The 22833-nt window shown below is 45.6% G+C and overlaps 1 protein-coding gene across 1 annotated transcript in view; it reads right to left on the bottom strand.

Moving 5' to 3' along the window:
* The window catches only part of LOC148148113 (uncharacterized), a 39062-nt gene that overhangs the window by 5299 nt on the left and 10930 nt on the right, over nt 1-22833 (bottom strand). Inside the window, exon 3 of the mRNA XM_087993989.1 lies at nt 8882-9019. Coding sequence (XP_087850115.1) covers nt 8882-9019 — 138 coding nt within the window. The remainder of the gene's footprint in view (nt 1-8881; nt 9020-22833) is intronic.

Here is a 22833-nt window from a genome sequence, read left to right as displayed (position 1 = left end):
CACACGAGTTCTGATAACTTTCTACAAAATGCTTCCCCCCACTGATACGCCGACCACTTGTCATGATACCAGGGCTGGGACCATTCCCCTGGGTCCTGTTCTCAGAGGGAAGAAGGGAGGGAGCAGCCAATGACAGATTAATCCCACAGATCCACAGCCTCCCTCCCTGGCACTGACCCATACTGCACATACGCCAACAATTGGCCAGCACTGCGCCCGTGCACTGGTTGCCCCTCCTACAGAGGTAAAAACAATGACCGCAGATGCTGGAAACCAGATTCTGAATGAGTGGTGCTGGAAGAGCACAACAATTCAGGCAGCATCCGAGGACAGGCAAAATCCGAGGCCTGTCCTCGGATGCTGCCTGAATTGCTGTGCTCTTCCAGCACCACTAATCCAGAATCCAGGCACTCCTACAGAGCATGCTCCAGACCACACAGGAGCCTGGGTGATTGACAGCATCCGCTGCCCAATAGGGTGGATGGGGCGGGGCTGGAGGACTGGGACAATGGGATTGTCAGCAATTAATGAATGTGGAGGACACTTGGGGATGGACAGTTCAGTGAGGGACAGGAGCAGTACAGCAGCAGGAGGGGATCCTGGACAAACTGAGCAATGGGAGAAACTGACAGGAGAGAAACTACAGGAAGATTCTGTTTGGAGGCTCAGGCAGGGACAGTTGGGAGCTTGGGCATGTTTTCCAATCAGCCTCTTCAAAGATGCTGTTACTCAACTTTGAACCCAAACCTCGTGTTTCAGAGGTAAGGACACTACTACCGTTTCCTGGTGGGCTAGTGGAATGAAGGGAAGATTTTCTCAGTCTCACTCACATGGAAACTCCATGAGCTCCTCCCACTTACTGTCTACGGTGGGGATGGAGGAGACAGAGCAGACGGAAGGGAATGCCTTTCAAAAGGAACTAACTGGCATTGGTGATATTAACAAGATTCAAGACACAGTCACTATCACAAAGCTGGTGTACATGAACTTTATCCAGAATATTAACGCCTATAATTGGGTGACGCAGACCCCAATGTCCTGGGTATTAATAACGGCTTTGTGTGTGAAAAATCACCTCTCATGAACATGAGTCAACTTTTTTGAAGAAGTAATAAAGAGGATTGATGAGGGCAAAGCGGTGGAAACGATCTACATGGACTTCAGGAAGGTGCTCAACAAGATTCCCCATGGGAGACTGGTTAGCAAGGTTAGATCTCACAGAAGACAGAGAGGACTAGCCATTTGGATATAAAACTGGCTCAAAGGTAGAAGACAGAGGGTGGTGGTGGAAGGTTGCTTTTCAGGTTGGAGACCTGTGACCAGTGGAGTGCCACAAAGTGTTGGTGCTGGATCCACTAATTTTCATCATTTATATAAATGATTTGGATGTGAATATAGGAAGCATTAGTAAGATGACACCAAAATTGGAGGTGTAGTGGACAGTGAAGAGGATTACCTCAGATTACAACAGGATCTTGATCAGAGGGTCGAATGTGCTGAGGACTGGCAGTTAGAGTTTAATTTAGATAAATGTGAGGTGCTTCATTTTGGAAAAGCAAATATTAGCAGGGTGTATACACTTAATGGTATAGTCCTCGGAAGTGTTCCTGAACAAAGAGACCTTGGAATGCAGGTTCACAGCTCCTTGAAAGCAATCGCAGGTAGATAGGATAGTGAAGAAGGTGTTTAGTATGCTTTCCTTAATTGGTCAGAGTGCCGAGTACAGGAGTTGGGAGGTCATGTTGCCGCTCTACAGGACATTGGTTAGGTCAATCTTGGAATATTGTATGCAATTCTGGTCTCCTTCCTATCAAAACAATATTGTGAAACTTGAAAGTGGCCAGAATAGTATTACAAGCACGTTGCCAGGGTTGGAGGATTTGAGCTACAGGGAGAGGCTGAATACACCGTTTTCCCTGGAGTGTCAGATGCTGATGTGTGACCTTATAGAGGTTTATAAAATCAGTAGGGGCATGATAGGGTAATTAAACAAGGTGTTTTCCCTGCGGTGGGGTTGGAGGCACGATGGGGTGTGGGAGACCGAGGCGGGGGGAGAAAGCGACAGGCGAGGGAGACAGTTATTTTATAGAACTGCAACACAACCCTGTTCCTGTTTTCTCTCTGTCCCCTTCAATCCGTCTGAAGAGTTCAGAACCAGTGCATAGTCCCTGGAAAGTAGAGCTTCAGGGTGATCAAGTGCTGAAGGTTGCATTTGGGACGCTGACCTTTATTAGTCTGTGCATTTATCAATAAATGGACCTGGGTTCAATTCCACTGTCCTTGATTCATATCTTTGGCCAAAGACGCGCCTGTCTCTGACCCTGACTAGTGGATCCCCTGTCACTATAGCTCTGACATTCTCCCTCCTCCCGTTCTGTGCAGCAGAGCTATCTGTGGTGTCATGAACCTGGCTGTTGCTGATTTCCCCTGAGAGACCACCCCACCTGTTCCCAACCTTATAGATCCCCAAGCGGTGCACAATATCTGTTTGAGAAGGGGAATGATCACTGGCGAGTCCTGCACCCCCTTCCTGAGCCTTTTACTTGATCTGATGGTCACCCATTCCCTTTCTGCCTGTGCAACTCTCCCCTGCAGTGTGACTAACTCACTAACCGTGCTGTCCATAACATTCTCAGTATTGCTCCACAGTGAGTCCACTCTCAGCTCCAGGTCTGAAAAACAGTTTCTCAGTAGCTGCAGATGGACACACTGCCTGCACACATAGCCGTCACGGACAATGGAAGCATCCCTTATGTCCCACATTGTGCATTGTCCCACGGTTCTGCGGTCTCCTGTAACAACATCTCACTACATTCATCTAGTTACTCCCATTAAGAGAATTTAAATGAGTGAGCAACCAGCCTTCACTTCAAACATACCCATTATACTAAAAAAATCTTTACTTAAGCTGATCTGTTGTACTTTTAAAAACTTAAATACTCCGCAGGTATCACTGACAAATTGACTATTCCCATTGGGACTGTGAATTTCTGAATAGCCTGAAGTAAAACGGAGTTTCAGCTTCACCTTCTCCCTGCCTCACCTCACTCTGTTTACATCCAACTCCAAAACACACTCATTGGTCCAAGCAGCCCTCACAGTGCAGCCCTGTCATTTTCATTGTCTGCTCACACCTACACTGCCCTTAGCCTCCTGTACTGTTCCAATGCATCTCAATGGGAGCTCAGGGACAGCATCTCATCTTTCAATTCAGCCCTTTCTAACCCCAGAGTCAAAATGGACTTCAGCAGTTTCTGATTGAACAGACAGTTGTCAGAATCTGGAACGTTCCACCGGAAATGGTGCTAGAATTTGAGTCCACAAGGAATTTCAATGAGAAATTTGCAGGGAATTGGAAGTAGGGAGTTTACAGGTTAACATCATAAAGCGGATGATAGGGACTAAATCTGACAGTTCCTGCAAAGAGACGAGGTATAATTTGGATAAATCTGTGCTCTCTACTCAGGGCAATACCTCCTTCCACATCTGCAGGGCCAAGAATTAAACACATACCCCGAGGGTGATCCAACCATGAACCTGAACATAGTTCTGCTTTTTGCTTGACAAAAATATAGAAACTATTTTCCCACAGACAGAACAGACAAACCTTTCTCCTTTCACAGTTAAATGCCAATGATATTCTGATCGTGATGACTCTGTGGACTGTAGAAACTTGCTTTTCAGATCCCAGTCTCAATTATTCTCAATTAAAATCCTATAAAATGAATTAACAAAACAAAGTTCATAGTCAGTGCAAGATGAATAGTGAAGACAAACACTTCTTTTGGTATGTGTTGGATGCTCCTCTTCAAATCGCACCGCCCCCACCCAGGAAGAGGACACGTGCATGCTCCTTGCTGTACCTTGGCCCCAGATAAAGATGGCAGCCATAACCCAGTACCTCTCACTGCCTGAGGACCAAGCCACCTTCCACTTTGCTGCAAACGTGGGACCAGGAGTTTCTAATTCAGACTAACGACCTGCACAGAGTGTAACTAAACCCTCCCAGTCTACACTGATACATTTCATCCGGTTTCTGCTGCCACTCTCCCCTTTCCCGTTTCCTCCTCCTGCACACACCAAGGGTCATCACGAGTCCAGTGACTCTTCCTCAGAACCGATGGCAGCTGGGAAAATTAGAATCCCCACAGGAAACAGGCCCTTCGGCCCAACAATTCCACACCCACCCAGACCCATTCCCCTACTCTATTACTCACCATTTCCCCGGACTAATGCATATCCCTGAACACTATGGGAAATTTAGCTGGGCCAATACTCCTAACCTGCACATCTTTGGAATACAGGAGATAGGGGTTAAAGAGTAAATAATAGGTGGGGACAGAGCCCAAAGAGAGATTGGAACATTTGGAAAGACAAAAGAGTGGATAACGATCCGGCTGGGAGGGCGGAAAGCTGTTAATGGAGGAGACAGGAACCTGGTAGCATCTCGGTAGCGGTGGTGGAAATGGCGACTGATGATCTCCGTTCTGTTGCAAAAAAGACCCGGAGCATCCAGTTCCCCAACACTTTAACACAGAAGGCTGTTCCCAGGTCAACATCTCTGTCTCATGCTTACTGCGGTGTTCCAGTGAAGCTTGATGCAAGCTGGCAGAACACTTCAGAACATACCAAATGGCCTCTGATTTCAAGGACTGCAATTTCCCTTCCCGTGTATCTCCTCCACTTCCCACACCACTGCCCTTGGCACCCACATCTCCAACTGCAACAAGGATGGAATCCCCCTAATCCTCACCTTCCACCCAGATACAATGCATCATCGTCTGCCATTTCCACCAACTACAATCAGACCTCACCACCAGAGATACATTTCCCTCCCCACCCCTTTCAGCATTCCAGAGATCATTCCCTCTGTGGCTTCCTCATTAAATCCATGCTCACCACCAAACTATCCTCCACTCCCAGCACCTTCACTTGCCACCTGTGCCCACACCTCACCCCTCACCTCCATCGAAGGCACTACAGGATCCTCTCATATCCAGCAGAGATTTTCCTGCACATCCAAACACCTCACCTTTTGTGTCCTTTGCACTCGATGTGGTCTCCTCTACAGTGGGGAGTCAGGATGCCAACTTGTGGAATATTTCAGGGAACATGCACCAACCAAGCCCACCGCCCTGTGGCCAACAACTTCAGATACCCCCCTCCGGCACCACGCTGCCAAGAACATGTAATTCCTGGGTGTCAGCCACACCCAAATCCGAGCCACCCGACGCCTGGAGGAAGAACCTTGGGACTTTTCAACCCAATGGGGCTGTACACTCTCCCTCTGGAGATGGTGCCAGTCAGTCCCAACTCACCTTCCATTTGGACATAGCCCTCCAAATCCTTCCTTTAAAAAGGAAAATTGCAAATTTGTTTTGACAATAACCACTGAATCTGCATCCAGCTGTCGATCAAACTGTTCCAGATGCTCAGAACGTACTGAGTAAAATAATCTTCACGTTTTTACTCTGCATTATTTGCCAGTTACCTGAAAGTAGTTCATAAAAATTGTGACAGTGTTAATAATTTCTTATGCTGTCTCTCTGTAAATTAAATTTCCTGGAAACAATTCTGCTCCTCGTTGAAATCACTGCTTAACCTTCTCAGCTCCAAGGAGAATTTTCTGACCTTCTGCTAACTCTCCATAAAAGAGAAACTCATCTTAATTTTAAATTTTTAGTGTCATAGAAATGTACGGCACAGAAAAAGACCCCTTGATCCAACTTGTCCATGCCTACCAGATATCCTAAATTAATCTCATCCCATTTGCCAGGACTTGGCTCATATCCTTCTCAAACTTACCTGATCACATATCCAATCAGATGCCTTTTAAATGTTGCAATTGTACCAGCCTCCACACTTTCTCTGGCAGCTCATTCCATACACATACCATGTTCAGCTTGAAAACATTGCCCCTCACATCCCTTTTAAATCTTTTCCTTCACACCTTAAGCCTGTGCTCTCTGGTTTTGGACCCACCTAACTTGTGAAAAAGACCCTGGCTGTTCACCCTAACCATGTCCCTCACGGGTGTATCAACCACTGAGGTCACCTCTCAGCATCCCATGCCCCAGGGAAAACAGCCCCAGCCAATTCAGCCTCTCCTGATATCTCAAACTCTCAATGCTCGCAACATCTTTGTGCATCTTTTCTGAATCCTTTCAAGTTTCACAACATCATTCCTATAGCGAGGGGACCAGGACTGAAAGCAAAATTCGAGAAGTAGCTGAATCAATGCCCTGTACAGCTCCAAAATAATGTCGCAACTCCTATACTCAATACACAACACGTTCTTCACTAGCCTACCTAAGATTCCACTTTCAAGGAAGTGTGAACCTGCATTCCAAGGTCTCTTTGTTCAGCAACACTCCCCAGGACCTCCTCATTAAGTTACAAGCCCTGGTCTAATTTGCTTTTCCAAAATGCAGAACCTCATATTTATCTAAATTAAACCCATCTGCCCCTCCTTAGCCCATTTGATTGAAGTCCCATTGTACTGAGGTAACCTTCTTCACTGTCAATTACACCTCCAATTTTGGTGTCTAGTGTAAACATCCTAACCATACCTCATACATTCACATAGAAATCATTGATATAAATGACAAAAAGCAGTGGACCCAGCACCCATCCTGACAGCATATTTCTCACACAGTTGTTGGGTTGGGTAAGTTGTTGGTATGGACGGTACGGACTGAAGGTTCTGTTTCCATGTTATACATCTCCATGACCTTCTAGACAATTCTGTATCTAAATAGCTAGTCCTCCCTGTATTCTACTGTCTCAAACTTGCTAACCGGCCTGTTATGTAGAACCTTGTATCTTCCTGGAGTCCAAGTTAGTGACTTCCATATACAAAGCCAGGCTGCCTGTCCCACATCACTTCTTGCCTTTCCAATTACATGTAAATCATGTCCCTGAGAATCACATCCAACAACATCTGTGCCACTGATTTCAGGCTCACTGGTCTATTGTTCCCTGGCCTTTCCTTCCCACCTTTCTCAAATAATTGCGCCCAGCTTCCAGCAACTCACCTGTGACGATCAATGACACAAATATTTCAGCGAGGGGTCCAGCAAATACTTCCCTAGATTCCCAAAGTTCTGTGTTACACCTGAGCAGGTCCCAGGGATTATTCCACCTTGCTACCGTTTAAGACATCCAGTACCCCCTCCTCTGTAATATGGACACTTATCACGTTATCACTATTTATTTCTCCAAACACTCTAGCTGCCACATCATCAAGAATCTCATATAGAATCTTTCCCACCTCCTGCGGTTCCATAGACAGCCTTGATGATTTTTGCGGGTACCTATTCTCTGCCTGGTTACTCGTTTGTCCTTAGTGTATTTGTACAATCACTTTGGATTCTCCTTAAACCTATTTCCTACAGCTATCTCATGTCCCATTTTTGCCCTCATGGTTTACCTCGAGTATACTCCAATTGCCCCTACACTCCTCTAGGGAGTCACACAAACCCAGCTGTCTGTACCTGACATATCCCTCCTTCATTTTCTTGACCAGGCCTTCAACGTCTCTCGACAGGCAGCATTCTCTACACCGACTTGCCTTGGCTTAAACAGGAACATGCTGTCAATGTACTCTCATCGTCGCAGGCCTATGGCGGCAATGGCAGATGAGGACAGAGAAGCAATCAGTAAAGAGTTTCTGTTGGGAAAGATAACAGCCTAAAGGTAGATGGGTCTCCTGGCCTAGATGGAATGCAGCCCAGGGGAAAAAAGAAATGGCGGGGGTGGGGGGGGGGGGGGGGAATAGCTAATACAACTCGTGATAATTCACTATTCTGGGATGGTTTTGACAGACTGGAAGCTGCCAATGTGGTGCCACTATTTTTCAAAAAGGACCAGTTAGCATAACTTCTTTAGTGGAGAAAATGCTTGAATCTCTCAAGGAAGTAGTGGTGAGATATCTGGGTAGAAATTGTCTCATTGAGCAGACACAGCATGGATTCATGAAAGGCAGGTCATGTATAACGCATTTACTGAAATTATTTGAAGATACGACGAGTGCGTTGGACAAGGCGGACTCGGTGGATGTGGTGTTTCTGGATTTCCAGAAGGTATTCGATCAGTTGCCACACAAAAGGCTGCTGTATAAGGTAAAGATGCATGGCATTATGGGTAATTATCATTGATACAGGATCGGTTAACCAACAAAAAATAAAGAATGGGGATAAACAGGTGTTTGGATTAGTGTTGGCACTACAACGGTTTATAATTTACACAAGTATTTTGGAGTTGAGGACCAAGTGTACGGTGTCAGAGTTCACATTTGATACAAAGATAAGGGAGAGAAATGTCTGCAGAGGCCACTGTCAGTCTGCACAGGGATACAGATAGGTTAAGTGAGTGGGTAAGGATCTGGTGGATGGAGGACAATGTTGGGAAATGTGAGGTTATCCATTTTAGTTGGACTAACAGCAAACTGATGACGAAATGGTGAAAATGTGCACCTTGCTGCTGTACAGAGGGAGCTGGGTGTCCTTGTGCATGAATCACAGGAAGTTGGTTTACAGGTGCAGCAGGTAATTAAGGCAGTGAAGGGAATATTGTCCTTCATTGCTATAGGGATGGTAATGCTGCAGCTATACAGTGTGCTGGGGAGGCCACACCTGGAGTACTGTGTACAGGTTTGGTCCCCTTACCTTAGCAAGGATGTACTGGCACAGGAGGTTCACTAGCTTGAGTTGGGAGTTGAGTGGGTTGGCGTATATGGAGAGATTGAGAAAACTGGATCTATAGTCATTGTAATTTAGAAGAATGGGAGGTTGGAGAGGAAAAAATAAAACTTTGAAGGAAGTAGATAAGACAGAAGCAGGGAGGTTATATCCACTGGGGGCGGGTCAAACTAGAGCATTACCTCAAAATAAGAGAAGCAGATTTTGGGCTGAGTTCAGGCGGAGCTTCTTCAGGTAAAGCGTTGCGAATCTGTGGAATTCCCTGCCGAGTGCAGCATTTGACGTTATCAACTTGAACGCCTTGAAGGCAAAATGTAGATCTGTGAGCAGGAAAGGAATAAAGGGCTATGGTGAGAGAGCAGGAATGTGGAGCTGAGGCCATGAAAAGATCAGCCCTGATCTTGTGGATGGCAGAGCAGGCTTGAGGGGCCAGATGGCTTACTCCTGCTCTTATTCCTTATGTTCTTATGTTCCCACTTTCCAGCTGTCTCTTTCCCTGGGAATAACCTTCCGCAAACAAATTTTGAAAGTGCTTGCCTTGTGCTGTCAAAATTGGCCTTTGTCTAATTTAGAACCTTAACTTTTAGATCTGGTTTATTATTTTCTGTAACTATTTTAAAACTAGCAGAATTATCAGAGAGTCTCGACAGTGTGGAATAAGACCATTCATCTCATCACATCGACACTGACCCTCAGAGCCGCCTAACCTTCCCCTGCAACGTTGCATTTCCCAGGGCCACCCAACCTACACATCCATGAACACTGTGGGCAATTCAGCCTGCATAATCCACCTAACATGAACATCCTTGAACATTGTGGGCAATTCAGCCTGGATAATCCACCCAACCTGCACATCCCTGAACTCTGTGGGCAATTCAGCCCGGATAATCCACCCAACCTGCACATCCCTGAACACTGTGGCAATTCAGCCAGGATAATCGAACCTACCCAGCATATCTTTGCACCGTGGGAGGAAACCAGAGGACCCAGATGAAACCCACGCAGACAACCCCAATAAGGAGATCATCCCTTCCTTAATTCCCAGTTCCACCCAAATAACTTCACTGGACGTACTCCCAGGAATGTCCTCCCTCATGCTGTCCCTAATCAAAAATTCCACTCCCCCTCCTCTTGTCCTCCTTTCTATTCTTCCTATAGTATCTATACCCAGAAACATTAAGCTGCCAGTCCTTTCCATCCCTGAGCCACGTTTCTATAATACCCATGATATCCCAGTGCCATGTTCAAAATGATACCCTGAGCTCATTTGCCTTCCCTGTCAGGCCTCTTGCATTGAAATAAATGCAGTGTAACTGCTAAATCCCACCTTGTTCTGTGCCGTGCCCTTGCCTGCAATGACTATTTGCTTTCTGAACTGTACCAGCCTCAGAGATACCTCTTTTCTAGAACATAGAACATAGAACATAGAAGAATACAGCGCAGTACAGGCCCTTGGGCCCTCGATGTTGCGCCGATCCAAGCCCACCTAAACTACACTAACCCACTATCCTCCATATGCCTATCCAATGCCCTCTTAAATGCCCATAAAGAGGGAGAGTCCACCACTGTTACTGGCAGGGCATTCCATGAACTAACGACTCGCTGAGTGAAGAACCTACCCCTAACATCAGTCCTATATCTACCCCCCCTTAATTTAAAGCTATGCCCCCTTGTAATACCCGACTCAATACGCGGGAAAAGGTTCATACTGTCGACCCTATCTAACCCCCTAATCATCTTGTACACCTCAATCAAGTCACCCCTAAACCTTCTTTTCTCTAGTGAAAACAGCCCCAAGTGCCTCAGTCTTTCCTCATACGATTTTCCTTTCATACCAGGCAACATCCTGGTAAACCTCCTCTGCACCCGTTCCAATGCCTCCACATCCTTCCTATAGTATGGCGACCAAAACTGCACACAATATTCCAGATGCGGCCGTACCAGAGTCTTATACAACTGCATCATGACCTCAGGACTCCGGAACTCAATTCCTCTACCAATAAAAGCCAGTACGCCATATGCCTTCCTCACCGCACTATTTACCTGTGTGGCAACTTTCAGAGATCTGTGTACATAGACACCAAGATCCCTCTGCTCATCCACACTACCAAGTATCCGACCATTAGCCCAGTACCCCATCTTTTTGTTATTCTTCCCAAAGTGAATCACCTCGCACTTAGCTACATTGAATTCCATCTGCCACCTTTCTGCCCAGCTCTGCAGCTTCTCTATATCCTGCTGTAACCTGCCACATGCTTCCTCACTGTCAACAACTCCTCCGACTTTCGTGTCATCCGCAAACTTGCTCACCCAACCTTCTAACCCCTCTTCCAGGTCATTTATAAAAATGACAAACAGCAATGGTCCCAAAACAGATCCTTGCGGAACACCGCTAGTGACGGCACTCCATGAAGAAACTTTGCCATCAACTACTACCCTCTGTCTTCTTCCATCCAGCCAATTCCTGATCCAAACCTCCAACTCACCCTCAATGCCATATCTCCGTATTTTCTGCAGTAGCCTACCATGGGGAACCTTATCAAACGCCTTACTAAAATCCATATATACCACATCTACCGCTTTCCCCTCATCAACCTCCTTCGTCACCTTTTCAAAGAATTCAATAAGGTTTGTGAGGCACGACTTGCCCTTCACAAAACCATGCTGACTATCCTTGATCACATTATTCCTATCTAGATGTGCATAAATCCTATCCCTTACAATTCTCTCTAAGACTTTGCCCACAACAGAAGTGAGACTCACCGGCCTATAGTTACTAGGGCTATCCCTACTCCCCTTTTTGAACAAGGGAACCACATTTGCTATCCTCCAGTCTTCTGGGACTACTCCTGTAGACAAAGAGGACATAAAAATCAAGGCCAATGGCTCTGCAATCTCCTCCCTTGCTTCCCAGAGAATCCTAGGATAAATGCCATCAGGCCCAGGGGACTTATCTATTTTCACCTTTTCCAGGATTTCCAACACCTCTTCTCTACATACCTCAAAGCCATCCATTCTACTTATTTGTGCCTCAGTATTCTCATCGACAACAATGCCCTGTTCCTGAGTGAATACTGAAGAAAAGTATTCATTCAGTGTCTCCCCAATCTCTTCCGCCTCCACACGCAACTTCCCCCTACTATCCTTGACTGGACCTATTCCTACCCTAGTCATTCTTTTATTCCTAACATACCTATAGAAAGCCTTAGGGTTTTCCCTAATCCTATCTACTAAGGACCTTTCGTGTCCCCTCCTTGCTGCTTTTAGCTCTCTCTTCAGGTCCTTCCTGGCTACCCTATAACTCTCAATCGCCCCAATTGAACCTTCACGTCTCATCTTGAGATAGGCCGCCCTCTTCCATTTAACAAGGGATTCCAATTCCTTATTAAACCACGGCTCCCTCGCACGACCCTTTCCTACCTGCCTGACAGGTACATAATTATCAAGGACACTCAATAGTTGCCCCTTGAACAAGTTCCACATATCATTTACACTCTTGCCTTGGAGTCTACTTTTCCAAGCCACACATCCTAAGTCATGCCTCACCGCATCATAATTTCCCTTACCCCAGCTATAATTCTTGCCCTGTAGTACACACTTATCCCTCTCCATCACGAGTGTAAAAATCACCGAATTATGGTCACTATCCCCAAAGTGCTCACCTACCTCTAATTCTAACACCTGGCCTGGTTCGTTACCCAGAACCAAATCCAGTATGGCCTCACCTCTTGTTGGCCTGTCTACATATTGTGTCAGGAAACTCTCCTGCACACATTGAACAAACACTGACCCATCTAACGAACTTGAGCTATAGCTTTCCCAATCAATATCAGGAAAGTTAAAGTCCCCCATAACAACCACCCTATTACTGTCACTCATCTCCTGAATCACCTTCCCAATCCTTTCTTCAATGATTCTAGGACTATTAGGAGGCCTGTAAAAGACTCCTAACAGGGTGACCTCACCTTTCCTATTCCTAACCTCAGCCCAAACTACCTCAGATGGCAAGTCCTCATCCATCGTCCTTTCCACCGCTGTAATACTATCTTTGACAAGCAATGCCACACCTCCCCCTCTTTTACCCCCACCTCTAAACCTACTAAAACATTTAAATCCCGGAACCTGCAACAGCCAATCCTGTCCCTGTTCTAGCCATGTCTCCGTAATAGCCACAACATCGAAGTCCCAGGTACCAACCCACGCTGCAAGTTCACCTACCTTATTTCGTATACTTCTTGCATTGAAGTATACACACTTCAAACAACTTCCCTGTTTACAGGCACCCTCCTTGGAAATTGATGCCATGTTCCTCACCTCCCTACACTCCAGGCCCTGCACCCTGAAGCTACAATCTGGGTTCCCATGCCCCTGCCGAGTTAGTTTAAACCCCCCCCAAGAGCACTAGCAAACCTCCCCCCAAGGATACTGGTTCCCCTCAGGTTCAGGTGTAGACCATCCTGTTTATAGAGGTCCCACCGTCCCCAGAAAGAACCCCAGTTATCCAAAAACTGGAACCCCTCCCTCCTGCACCATCCCTGAAGCCACGCATTTAATTGTTCTCTCTCCCTATTCCTCGAATCTCTATCACGTGGCACGGGTAACAAACCAGAGACAACAACTCTGTTTGTTCTAACTCCAAGCTTCCAACCTAGCTCCCTGAAAGCCTGTCTAACATCCTCAGCACTCCTCCTACCTATGTCGTTGGTGCCAATGTGGACCACGACTTCGGGTTGCTCCCCCTCCCCCTCCAGGACCCGGAAAACACGATCAGAGACATCACGTACCCTTGCACCTGGGAGGCAACATACCAAACGTGAGTCTCTCTCGTTCCCACAAAACCGCCTATCTGTGCCACGAACTATCGAGTCCCCAATTACTACTGCTCTGCTCCTCTTCACCCTTCCCTTCTGAGTAACGGGGACAGGCTCCGTGCCAGAGACCTGAGCCCCGTTACTTACCCCTGGTAAGTCATCCCCCCCACAAGTATCCAAAACGGTATACTTGTTCTTGAGGGGAATGGCCGCAGGAGGTCCCTGCACTGGCTGCTTCCTCCCAGTCCCCCTCACTGTAACCCATCTATCTGCCATCTTTGGAGTTACTACTTCCCTATAACTCTGATCTATGACCCCCTCTGCCTCCCGAATGATCCGAAGTTCATCCAACTCCAGCTCCAGTTCCCTAACACGGTCTTGGAGGAGCTGGAGATGGGTGCACTTCCTGCAAGTGTAATCGGCAGGGATGTCGATGGCATCCCTCACCTCATACATGTTGCAGGAGGAACATTGCACTGCCTTCACTGCCATCCCTCTAAAGCTAACTGTTTAAACAAAAACTGTGTCTAAATAATACAAGCAAAATTCAGCACTTACCTGCTTGCCACAACAGATGTTATTATTAGGTTAGAGGAGGAGGGCGGGTGGGAGGCACTACCCGTGTAGTGCCTCGGGTTCCTCTCCTTCACGCTTTTAAAGGGGGAAAAAAACTAACCCAGGTAAGCTTACACTAACTGCTTCCGGGTCTCGGCTGCCCCTCTGCTTGCCGTCACTTCCTCTGCTGCTCCCGCTCTTTCTGTGAAGGAGAGAGAAAACAAAACACCGATGCCCGCTACAGGTAAGTAATTTTGAAAAAAACTCTTAGCTGTAGTCTCCCGGGTTCACCTCAACTCGGCCGCTGCTCCCACTCAAATGACCGTTGGTGGTGAAACAGTGAGTATTTATACTCAGTTCTCCTTCCCGGCTGCCCCTCTGCTTGCCGTCACTTCCTCTGCTGCTCCCGCTCTTTCTGTGAAGGAGAGAGAAAACAAAACACCGATGCCCGCTACAGGTAAGTAATTTTGAAAAAAACTCTTAGCTGTAGTCTCCCGGGTTCACCTCAACTCGGCCGCTGCTCCCACTCAAATGACCGTTGGTGGTGAAACAGTGAGTATTTATACTCAGTTCTCCTTCCCGGCTGCCCCTCTGCTTGCCGTCACTTCCTCTGCTGCTCCCGCTCTTTCTGTGAAGGAGAGAGAAAACAAAACACCGATGCCCGCTACAGGTAAGTAATTTTGAAAAAAACTCTTAGCTGTAGTCTCCCGGGTTCACCTCAACTCGGCCGCTGCTCCCACTCGGCCGCTGCTCTCACTATCTATTTGCGATCGAACCCACTCCTCGCAGGTTTACTGCCTCCCGAGTAGCATTAACAAATCACCCTGCCTCGACATTAGACACCTTCCAAATCAGGTACCCTAATACATCCTTCTTATGCAGGTCAACTCTACTCCAGAGTTGATCACAATGATCCAAAAATGTGAATCATTTTCCCCTGCACCAGCTTCTTAGCCACTCATTGAGCACCTCCTCCTCCTCTGTAATATGGACTTTTTCCAAGATATCACCATTTATTTCCCCACATTCTATATCTCCCATGTACTTCTTCACAGTAAACACTGATGCAAAATACTTGTTTCCTATCTCGCCCATCACCTGCAGCTCCACACAATGGCTGCCTTGCTGAGCTTTGAGTGTCTCTATTTTCCCCCTAGTTAGCCTTTTGTTCTTCATGTATTTACAAAAGCCCTTTGGATTATCCTTAACCCTATTTTCAAAAGCTATCTCACGTCCCCTTTTTGCCTCCTGATTTCCCTCTTAATTATACTCCTACTGCCTTTATACTCAGAGGATTTTTGGATTGGAAAAAATGCAAAATATTACATTTTGATAAAACAAACAAAGGCAGAACTTACACTCATTAAAAGTAAGGCGTTGAGTAGTGATATGGAACAAAGAGGGCTTCACGTCTTTGAAGTTTGTGTTAGATGTAGACAGGGTAGTTAAGAAAGTGTTCAAGCACACTTATCTTCACTGTTTACACCTTTGAGTATAGGAATTGAGATGTTATGTTGAGGTTGTACAGGATGTTGGGGAGGCCTCTTCTGGAATTCTAAACCCAGCTCTGGTTGTGCTGTTATAGGAAGGATATCATTTAATCGGAGCAGGTTCAGAAGAGATTTACTGGAATGTTAATGGGAATGGAGGGATTGTGTTATCAGGAGAGGCTGGGACTTTTTTCACTGGAGTTTAAGAGGTTGAGGGGTGACCTTATTAAAAGGTTTATGAAATCATGAAGAGTGTAGATAAAGGTGAATGGCCGGGAGAGGGGAATTCAAAATTCGGGTGCATTCATTTTGAGAAGAGATGAGAAAGATTTGAGAAAAGACATTGGGGATTTTAAAAAAAATACACATGTGAGATGAACTTCCAGAGGAAGTGGTAGTTATGAATACAATTACAATATTTAAAATACATTCAGATAACTATGTAAATAGGAAACATTTGGATGGATGTGGAACAAGCGGAGGCAGTACAATTAGTTCAGTTTGGAATTATGGTCGGCATGGACTGGTTGGACCACAGGGCCTGTTTCCTTGCTGTATAACATTAGGACTCTAATTCTCACTATCTCCAAATTCCTCCATCCTCACAACTCTCCCGATCACTGTCACCTCATCCAGCCTCACAACTCTTCCTTATTTATACAATTCCTCTCCTGCCACAGAACGCTCCCTGTCTCTAACCACCTCCAGTTTCTCATATCTCTGCTACATGTGCCTTTCTTTAATTCCAGTCTTAAGGATACCCTCATTCACTCCGATTGGTTGGAAGACAAACTGGTATGCCTGGTCCTCCAGTCCCACCCTCTGCCTCCTATTGGCCTGCGCTGACATCAATCACCTGAGGCCCATTGTGAGGTATAGAACATATAACATTACAGCACAGAACAGGCCCTTCGGCCCACGATGTTGTGCCGAACATTTGTCCTAGCTCAAGCACCCATCCATGTACCTATCCAATTGCCGCTTAAAGGTCACCAAAGATTCTGACTCTACCACTCCCACAGGCAGCACATTCCATGCCCCCACCACTCTCTGGGTAAAGAACACACCACTGACATCTCCCCTATACCTTCCACCCTTCACCTTAAATTTATGTCTCCTTGTAACACTCTGTTGTACCCGGGGAAAAGTTTCTGATTGTCAACTCTATCTATTCCTCTGATCATCTTATAAACCTCTATCAAGTCACCCCTCATCCTTCGCCGTTCCAACGAGAAAAGGCCTAGCACTCTCAACCTATCCTCGTACGACCTATTCTCCATTCCAGGTAACATCCTGGTAAATCTTCTCTGCACCCTCTCCAAAGATTCCACATCTTTACTAAAGTGAGGGGACCAGAACTGCACACAGTACTCCAAATGTGGCCTAACCAAAGTCCTGTACAATTGCAACATCACTTCACGACTCTTGAATTCAATCCCTCTGCTAATGAACGCTAATACACCATAGGCCTTCTTCCAAGCACTATCCACCTGAGTGGCAACTTTCAAAGATCTATGAACATAGACCCCAAGATCCCTCTGTTCCTCCACCTCATTAAGAACCCGACCGTTAACCCTGTATTCCGCATTCTTATTTGTCTTTCCAAAATGGACAACCTCACACTTGGCAGGGTTGAACTCCATCTGCCACTCCTCAGCCCAGCTCTGCATCATATCTAAGTCCCTTTGCAGCCGACAACAGCCCTCCTCACTATCCACAACTCCACCAATCTTTGTATCATCTGCAAATTTACTGACCCACCCTTTGACTCCCTCATCCAAGTCATTAATAAAAATTACAAACAGAAGAGGACCCAGAACTGATCCCTGCGGAACTTCACTTTTAACTGGGCTCAAGGCTGAATATTTACCATCTACCACCACTCTCTGACTTCGACCGGTTAGCCAGTTTTCTATCCAATTGGCCGAATTTCCCTCTATCCCGTGCCAGGTGAGTCGTGGTATCCTCCCTCTCTGCCCTGGGATGAGCTTCATCATTCACAGTGAATGGGGCAGTATCACAGAGCATGGGGCTGGGGGCTATTCAGCCCATTGGGGCTATACACTCTCCCTCTGGAGATGCTGCAAATCTGTCCCAACTCCCCTCCCATTTGCCCATAGCCCCCCAAATCTTTGCTTAAAAAGTAAAATTCCAAATCTGTTTATGAATAACCGCTGAATATGTGTCCAGCTGCCATTCAGACTGTTCCAGATGCTCAGAATTTACTGAATAAAATAATGTTCACATATTTACCCTGCATTAGTTGCCAATTACTTGAAAATAGTTACTAAAATTGTGACGTTGTTAAGAATTCCTCTCTCTCTGCAAATTAAATACCTTGGAAACAAATCTGCACTTGGTCGAAATCATTGCTTAAACTTCTCAGCTCCAAGGACAATTATCTGTGCTTCTGCTAGCTCTCCACAAAAGAGGAAGACGTGTTATTTTCATTTATTAGTTTCAGAGAGGTACAGCTCAGAAACAGACCTTTGGTCCAATTGGTCCATACCAACTAGGAATCCTAAACTAATGGAGTCCCGTTTGCCAGCTGTTGGTCCATATCATTCGAAACCCTTCCTATTCATGTACCCTATCAGATGCCTTTTGAATGTTGTAATTCTATCAGACACCACTACTTCATCTGGCAGCTCATTCCACACAGCTCAGCTTGACACGTAGCCCCTTAGATCCCTTTTAAATTTTTGCCCTCTCAACTTAAGCCCATGTGCTCTTGTTTTGGACCCATCTAACCTGGGGGGAAAAGACTCCGGCTGTTCACCATATCCATGCCCGTCGTGATTTTATAAATCTCCGTAAAATCACCTCTCAGTCTTTGACTCTCCAGGGAAATTAACCTCAGCCTATTTAGCCTCTCCCTTTAGCTCAAATCCTCCAACCCTGGCAAAATCGTTGTAAATCTTGTCTGAACTCTTTCAAGATTCACAACATCCTTCCCAGAACAGGGAATTTTGAACTTAAAACAGAATTCCTGAATGGCTTAATCAATGTCCTGTCCAGCCACAATATGACGTCCCAGCTTCTGTATTCAATGCATTGACCAATAAATATAAGTGTACCAAACGCCACCTTCACTAGCCTTCCTACCTGCAACACCACTTTCAAGGAACAATGAAACTGCACACCATGGTTTCTTTGTTCAGCAACACTCCCCAGGATTTTACCATTAAATGCATACGTCCTGCCCTGACTTGCCTTTCCAAAATACAACAGCTCACATTTATCTAAATTGAACTCCATCTGCCATTCCTTGCTCCATTGGCCCATCCGATCAAGATCCTGTTGTATTCTGAACTAACCTTCACTGTCCACTACACCTCCAATTTTGGTGTCTTCTGTAAACCTACTGACCATACCTCATATTCACATCCAAGTCATTTATTTAAGGGCCCCATATCCATTCCTGCAGCACACTGCTGCTCACAGGCCTCCAGTCCACAAAGCAACCCTCCATCACCACCCTCTGCCTCCTACCTTCAAGCCAGTTTTGTATCCAAATGTCTGGTTCTCCCAACATTCAATGTTATCTAACCTTACTAACCAGTCTGCTCAGTGTCCATATCGACAACGTCCACGTCCGCCTTAAAAAAAAACTTAATCAAGTTAGAGAGAGAGAATTTCCCACACACAAAGCCACGTTGACTATCACTAATCATTCCTTGTCTTTCCAAATACATGTAAATCCTATCCCTCAGAATCCCTTCCAACAACTTGCCTGCCACTGACGTCAGAGTGACTGTCCTCTTGCTCCCTGGCCTTTTTAAAATAATGGCACACATCTTTCAGCACCTCACCTGTCAAAAACGATGATATAAATATCTCGGGGGGGGGGGGGGGGTGGGAGGGCACTGCTATCACTTTCCTAGCTTTCCACAAATTTCTCGGATAAACCTTGCGACGATTTGAGACATCCAGTACCACCTCCTCTGTAATATGGACACTTTTCAAGTTATCACTATTATTTCTCCAAACCCTCTAGTACAGAATATCATAGTATCTCTCCCACTTCCTGTTGTTACATAGATGGCCTTGTTGATCTTTAAGGTGTCATATTCTCTGCCTGGTTATTCTTTTATCCTTGATGTATTTGTCGAATCTCTTTGGATTCTCCTTAAAACATTTCCTAGAGATATGTCATGTCCCCTTTTTGCTCTCCTGATTACCCTCGAGTATATTCCTGTAAAAACATGATCCTGTACTCCCAATTCCTCTGCTTCTGCCATATCTGCTCCTAGGAGAAGCAATTCCATTCCAGGACATCCCAGAAAGGTTTTCTATTTCAAGGACCACATCTCCCTTCCACGTGATCAACAATGCCCTTCAATGCATATCCTCCACTTCCTGCACCTTCGCCTTTACACCACCCCTCCCACCACAAGAAGAATATAATCCACCGGTCCTCACTTGCCACCCCACTTATCACCAGATACAGCGCATTAACCTCTGCCATTTCCACTACCTACAGTCAGACCTCACTACCAGGAATATATTTCCCTCCCCAGCCCTTTCTATGTCTCTGCCTCTGTAATTGCTATAATATCCCAGTGCCATGTTCAAAATTATGTCCTGAGCTCATCTGCCTGACCTCTCGGGCAGGTGAAATAAATGCAGTGTAACTGCTCAGTTCTACCTCATTCTCTGCCATGCCTTTGCCTGCCCTGACTGTTTGACGTCTGAACTGTACCAGCCTCAGACTTAGCTCTTTCCTCACTTTCTCTTTCGGTTTACCCACATTCCTTCACTGGTTTAATGCCTCCGGAATAGCACTATCAACTCTTCCTTTCCCGTGCAGGGACAATCCATCCTTCTGTTGGAGGTCAATTCTACCCCACAAGAGATTCGAATGATCCAACAATGTGAACTCTTCTATTCCTATGTCATTGATACCAATAAACAACAGCCTCCCCTCAAAATGGTTATTCTCCCCTTTAAGAATATCCTGCTCCCTCTCTGAGACATTCTTATACAAAAATTACACATTCGAATAATAAACCTTACACTCATCAGGTCATCATAAAAGGATTACATGACACATTGAAGGTTTGGGGAGACCTTTTGAGAGAATGCGATGATTCAAAGGAGAATTTTTAAGCAGCAAATGGGATTGATCTGGAACACAATACTCACACACACAATGCGAATATCCAGATCCTGATATATACTGAGTAATTCAATCAGAGTTTGGCAGAACATTTACTGAGATTACCATCTGAATGACCACCTGTAATATCCTGTAATACAAGTTTATAAAATCTGTCACTCTCAGTTCAAGTTAGAAACTCACACCATCCCCTCCTCGTGGCCCAGGATGACTGTACATCTTACCCTTGAGGACAACAGCAGTCAACTCAGAGGGAAAGCTGTGGGTTTCTCGGAGATTCCACCTTGAGATCTCATGTGACTGAACACAGCAGTTCTTTGACACATTGGAGAAAATAATCCAAGCGTCAGTGAGATATGGGGAACAAGAATTACTTTCTTTTCTTTCATTCCGTGCTGCCGCTCTGCCTCATCAATAAGACATGGGTGTGAAAGGCTAATGCCTAACGATGGGCAAGTTGTCTCCATCCTGACCAATGGGTAGGAAGATCCTGTCAATCACTCCAAAGCGTATCCCTAAAAAGATAGCAACTCTGTCTGCTTCCCACTGTTTAGTGCTCCCAGTAAATGTTTGGAAGAATGGGAAGGGTGGATATCTCCTAGAAAAGGCATAACTGTAAAGGTCTAAGAGGATTATGAAAAGAGAGAGATGCACAGGAGAAGAGGGCAACAAGTTGCCAGATGGGGTGTAACTTGGGAAAATGGGAAGTTGCTCATTTTGGAGGAGATAATAAAAGAACAAAGTACTATTTAAATGGTGGAAACTGTAGAAAGCTGCACAACAAAGGGACCAGGGGTAATTGTTCAGGAAACACAGAAAGCTATCACACAGTTACAACAGGGAATCAGGAAGGGGAATCGAATGTTTTGTTTCAAAGGCTTTTAGTATTAGAGTTTGGAGTATATACCTGAGAGTAACGTGTGGAAGTGCTGGTGAGACCACCATATCTGCAGTAATGAGAGCAGTTTTGGTCCCTTTAGATAAGGAAATGTTTCACTTTATTGGAGACATTTCAGGGAAGATTCAATGAGATGATCCCTGGTTTGGAGGGATTATCTTTTAAATAAAGGCTGAAAAGGTTGGGATTCCACTCACTGGTTTTTGGAGAAAGAGAGGTGATCTCATTGAGACAGATGGGATTCTTAAGGGGTTTAACAGGATAAATACTGAGAGGATTTGTCTGAGGGTCATTACTGAGAGGGGAGCCTGAAATCAGATTCTGAGTCACGGAATCAAGGGTTCTGTTTTGGATTCAAGTTTAAGGCGACACAGACACGGGTAAAGGGTTTCAGTAGCAGTGGAGCTGGAGTGAGGTGGAGAAAAGCAACATTTAAGAGATTGGAATTCCTGTTGTTGTGATTGTGTGGATGTCTGATCAGAAGGTCACCTTGGGGTCAAATATAACAGCAATATTGTGAAGAATGTTGTTCTGTCTCAGAGAGTTCCCAGTGAGAGGGAGGGGCTCAGCAGAAAGGTAAAGGTAAGTCAATGGGTTTAACCGTGACAATGTTTCATTGGAGGAAACTGCAGCTAATCGAGTAGTGGGAATGTGGTAAGCAGTTTGATAACTGAGTAACAGTGGAGTAATGGAGAGGGATGATGGGGAGGGAGAGCTGGGTATCGTCAGTGTACATGTCAAACCTAACACAGTGTTTTTGGATGATATCACCTCCTGGCACTATGTATGTGAGATAGAGGAGAGACCAAGTCTAGATCGTTAAGGGACACCAAATGCAAGGAATTCAGAAAGGAAAGGGAGAGTGGAGATGGAGCAGGATTTTCCAACAACGGTGAGGTCAAATATTAGTTTTTCACAGAATGGGAGAGAAGGACATAACCAAAAAAGACCAACAGACAGAACAAGGAACAATATCTATGAATTGGCGAGGGAGGTGATGAGGCGGCAGCGGAGGAGAGTTGGAAAGTGAGTTTAGTGAGATTAGAGTAAAGGATCAAGATGAGCTCTGATAAGGCTTGACAAGAGATTGGAGAAATTTGTAGGTTTAGGACAAAAACCAGGAACATCACGTGAGGCAGTTTGGCTCAGTGGGCTAACGGAAGGGAGAGAAGCAGCAGATCGGATTATCTCGGTCTTAGTGACAGAAAAACTCCATGCGGTCCTCACTCGTTGTTGGAAGGGAGGATGGTGGGGGCATGGA

The sequence above is a fragment of the Chiloscyllium plagiosum genome, unplaced genomic scaffold (assembly GCF_037043375.1).
Source record: "Chiloscyllium plagiosum isolate Xiang-an unplaced genomic scaffold, Cpla_swu_hap1 HiC_scaffold_14, whole genome shotgun sequence".
Taxonomy (NCBI): domain Eukaryota; kingdom Metazoa; phylum Chordata; class Chondrichthyes; order Orectolobiformes; family Hemiscylliidae; genus Chiloscyllium; species Chiloscyllium plagiosum.
The sequence above is the reverse complement of the archived record's forward strand: the minus strand, read 5'-3'. Positions and strand labels throughout refer to the sequence as shown.